Raw genomic sequence first — 4,798 nt, forward strand, 5'->3', positions numbered from 1 at the left:
AGTGGGGGTGGGGGAAAATTAAAATTTCAAAATGAGGTCTTTTTTTTTTTTGCAGAATCAGAATCTCCGTATTCGAAAATGGAGCATTCTGTAAAAAAAAAAAATTTTAATAATGAAAGGGGGTCCACATTCTTTATGTCCGCCTAAATGTATATATGATGATGATGAGGAATTCTCGCATTCGACTCATATATATGTGTGTATGTGTGTGTGTGTGTGTATACTATGTGTGTATATATGTATGTATGTATGTATGTATACATGTATGTATTTTATGGCTGCAAAACGAAATAATGTGTAATAAATGATAATTTGTAAAACAACTAACTAGTTACTCTTTTACTTGTTTCAGTCATTTGACTGCGGCCATGCTGGAGCACCGCCTTTAGTCGAGCAAATCGACCCCAGGACTTATTCTATCGGTCTCTTTTGCCAAACTGCTAGGTTATGGGGACATAAACACACCAGGAGCACCACCTTGAAGGGTTATTAGTCAAACAGATTGATTCCACTGCTTATTTTTTTTAAAGTCAGATACTTATTCTATTGGTTTTTTTTTTCTGCTGAACTACTAAGTTACAGGGAAGTAAACAAACCAACAGCAGTAGTTAAGCACAGGTGGTAGGAGGCCAAACAAAGACATGCACATACATATGTGCATGTGTGTGTGTAAATATATATTGACCCCAATGCTCAACTGGTATTCATTTTATTGACCCCAGTGCTCAACTGGTACTTAGTTTATTGACTCCAAAAGGAGAATTTGAACTCAGAATGTAAAGACAGACAAAATGCCACTAAACATTTCGCCTGGTGTGCTAACAGTTCTGCCAGCTCACTGCTTTAATAATAATATTAATAGCAGTTTCAGAGTTTGGCACAAGACTGGCAATATCAGGTGGGGTAGGGGTAAATCGATTACAGTAACCCCAGTGTTCAGCTGGTACTTACTTTATCAACCCCAAAGGCAAAGTCAACTTCAGCAGAATTTGAACTGAGATGGAACAAAATGCAGTGAAGCATGCCAACAATTCTGGTTAATCATCATCATCATCATCGTTTAACGTCCGCTTTCCATGCTGGCATGGGTTGGACGGTTTGACTGGGGACTGGTGAGCCAGATGGCTGCACCAGGCTCCAATCTGATCTGGTAGAGTTTCTACAGCTGGATGCCCTTCCTAATGCCAACCACTCCGAGAGTGTAGTGGGTGATTTTACGTACCACCAGCACGAGGGCCAGTCAGGAAGTACTGACAACGGCTACGCTCAAATGGTGTTTTTACATATCACCTGCACAGGAGCCAGTCCAGCGGCACTGGCAATGCCCTCGCTCGAATGTTGTTTTCCACGTACCACCAGCACAAGTGCCAGTAAGGCGACACTGGTAACGATGACGCTCGAAAGGTGCTTTTTACATGCTACCGGCATGAGGGCTAGTCAGCAGTCCTGGCAACGATCACGCTCGGATGGTGCTCTTAGCACAGGCACAAGGCCTGAAATTTGTGGGGAGGGGACTAGTCGATTACATCAACCCTAGTGCTCAACTGGTACTTTTTTTATCAACCCCAAAAGAATGAAAGGCAATGTCAATCTTGGTGTAATTTGAACTTAGAATGTAAAGACAGATGAAATGCTGCTAAGCATTTTTCCTGGCATGCTAACAACTCTACCAGCTGTCACCTTAATAATAATACTTTTTATGTCAGTTGTAGAAACTAATCAACATTATCAATATCCTTTCAATAATATTAGTCCTTTCTGTTAGAGGCAAATGGTCTGGAAATTTTGAGGGAAAGGATAGTTGGTTATATCAATTCCAATATGCAACTGGTAATTATTTCATTGATTTCAAAAGGCTAAAAGGCCAAGTCAACCTCAGTGGAAATTGAACTTTTGAATTTGAATTTTACGTCTGAAAAACAATGTAAACTTTATTCTAGTCAATCTGTATTCTTTGATTATGCTTTGCTGCAGATATCTAATACAACAGAAACATGTCTGCCATTGCTACTATACTGGTGATTAGATTCACTCTCCACTCTACATCTCTATTCAATTCTTAAGCAATTTCTACATTCCAGAGTTTTCTCCCATGTTGTTCTTAGTAAGAAATGTTGTGGTTTGGAAGTTTGTTTCCCAACTACAACGTTCCAGGTTCAGTCCCATTGCATGCTACTTTGGGCACATGTCTTTCACTATAGTCCCAGATCAACTAAAGCTTTGTGAATGGTTCTGGTAGACAGACGGCACTGCTAGGAAATTTTAAGATATGATGTAGGTAAAATACCTGACAATATGCTCTGCTTGAAAATCAAATGGTAAGGTCAGTGATTAACATATATGATTTAAATTAATTAAAAATAAATTGAAATTGTTAGGTTGGTATTGACATACTTTAAAATTACAGTGTAGCTCATTTAAATTTATTGAAAAACTGAATAAAATGATGAGGTTGGTGATTAGCATACTTAATTTAAATTAAAAATAGAATCTTTTAGATAAACAATAGGATAAAATTATTTGGTTGGTGATTAGCATACTCCATTGAAATTGATTAAAGATAGAATCATTGTCACCATGCTGCCAAGGTGAAACACCTTCCCACTGAATTAGCTACATTTTTGTTTTACTTTGCATACCATAATTGTTTCTCCTTGAAGTTTCTTTTTTAAATCTGAATTATACTAATGTTTTCCTGTGACTGCGGGACTAATTTCCTTCAATTAAAATTTGTTTGTTCACTGCATTAAATATGTTGGCATTGGTGTTATCAACATATACGCTAAATCATTTGCTAGCGATCTTTCCACTATGACAGCACCTCAAATCATATATTATTTGTATCTCTAGCACTGTACTAGTAGTTAATTTTTCTTTGTGAACAATATCTTTATTGGATGCTGGAAAGTTCCTGGATTTGAGTAAAAAAACATACAGGAGGATCAGTTGACTATGATTTTATTCAACATATTCCCCCTCTCTGGTTCACACGTTTTTGGCAACGGTCCTTCAGTTTTTCTCAATCCTGTAAAAGAAATAACTGGGCATCAGAATCGTTGTTTTTGTCCCAGATCAACACTGATCAAGCCCATTTATTATAATTTAGAAGTTAGTAGAATCACATTATATATATAAGGAGTGACATTTAAAGGATTTTTGGTCGTTGTTTCTAACAGATCCAAAGATCACATAGAGCAGTGCTTCTCAACCAGGGTCCGTATGACCCCCAGGAGGTTCATACAGGATTTTTTTGGGTCTATGTAAAAAAAATAGTTAACGGTCTTATTTTAAGGGTTCACGAAAAAGTTTCGGTTTAGATGTATTTATAGCAAGAAAAAGCTAATTTTCAAATTTTTGAATAACTCAACCTACACATGTGAAAAACAGAATAAGAATTTTGAAAGAAGTATCAACAGAATTAGCTTTTTAAACATCAAATGGCTATAGGGTCCACTACAATAAAATAGTAATCAGAGAGTTCCGTGAGTAAAAAGTGGTTCAGGACCACTGACGTAGGTTCCTATTTGCTTGGTGGTCGTAGGAGTTATCTAACTTGGAAACCCAAAGAAACGTAAAACATAACCAAAACTAATATTACTATTTCTGTATAATGTTTACATATTTTTTAATATTTTACACATATGTTGATAAAGTCTAAAAATATTCATATAATAACGTTATCACCATATGATGTGAAATATATGGTCAAATATCGTGAGCGCAACATTCATTTCAGTTTTTCGTTTGTCAATAAATATAATCATTCGTTCCGTTTATTCATTCCAGTTTTTCGACTTACTCACTTGTGTCGTCACTATTTAAAGATGGACGACCACGGTCAAAGTTTTACTGGTAGTAAGCAGTCGATTTGGCCCCGAGAGACGGTTTACCTTGTATTAGTTGGGTTATTGCTGTTAACTATTTTGATACTTACTCTCATTAACCGATGGTTCAGCTCTAACGAGCCACTGCAACCAGTCAGAGGTAAGATGTTCCGTCACAGGTAAACATATGTTGCATCATTGTCATGTTGATATGTGTTTATTTGTGTCACTATTCGATTGACCAACGTTTAATATCTCGTGATTGATTAATATTTCATGCCTTTGTTTAACTAATTTTGTGAAGCTGATGATTTCACAATCTTTCTGAAGAAGCTTGATTGAAAATAATCGGTTTGGATAAAAACTGTGCATAAGAATCGTTGTTTTTGTCCCAGATCAAAACTGATCAAGCCCACTTATTATAATTTAGAAGTTAGTAGAATCACATAATATATTTAAGGAGTTTTGGTCGAGAGGCAGTCCCCGAAACAGCGTGCATTCTCTCCTGATGACCCCATACACCTGCTGGCTTCTGGTATGCGGAGTTCTCGACTGGTAGCACTTGCATGTGCGAGTTGTTTGCAAAACATTCAATCCATATTTTCCATGCAATCGCTTTCAGCTTTAGTAGTTTTGTGTTAAACAAGTGACTTATTTTTCGATTTCCGATGGGTTTAAGGTTCGTAAATTGCTGCAATGGCTAAAATATTCGGTGTAACTTTTCTGATGTTTCATTTTATTTTGCCACAACCAAAGCCTCAGATGTTTTTATATATATGAAAAGGATTATATTATAAGGAATGCAAGTACTGTTTGTGAACCACAGCATGTTTTAGCATATGAAGAAAGAGTATCTTAAAACGAAGACAAAAACTGCTACATGCCTCTGCATATTTTCTTATATAAGCACTATATAAAAAGGGATGTGAATTTCGTACTATCCACTTCTGCACTTTTTAGCCCATTAATTTTTA

General features: G+C 36.4%; 1 protein-coding gene across 1 annotated transcript in view; it reads left to right on the forward strand.

The window, feature by feature from the left end:
- LOC106874303 (DDRGK domain-containing protein 1) overlaps positions 1–4,798 on the forward strand; it is a 34,293-nt gene that overhangs the window by 16,086 nt on the left and 13,409 nt on the right. Inside the window, exon 2 of the mRNA XM_052972684.1 lies at positions 3,787–3,984. Coding sequence (XP_052828644.1) covers positions 3,787–3,984 — 198 coding nt within the window. The remainder of the gene's footprint in view (positions 1–3,786; positions 3,985–4,798) is intronic.

The sequence above is a fragment of the Octopus bimaculoides genome, chromosome 14 (genome assembly GCF_001194135.2).
Source record: "Octopus bimaculoides isolate UCB-OBI-ISO-001 chromosome 14, ASM119413v2, whole genome shotgun sequence".
Taxonomy (NCBI): domain Eukaryota; kingdom Metazoa; phylum Mollusca; class Cephalopoda; order Octopoda; family Octopodidae; genus Octopus; species Octopus bimaculoides.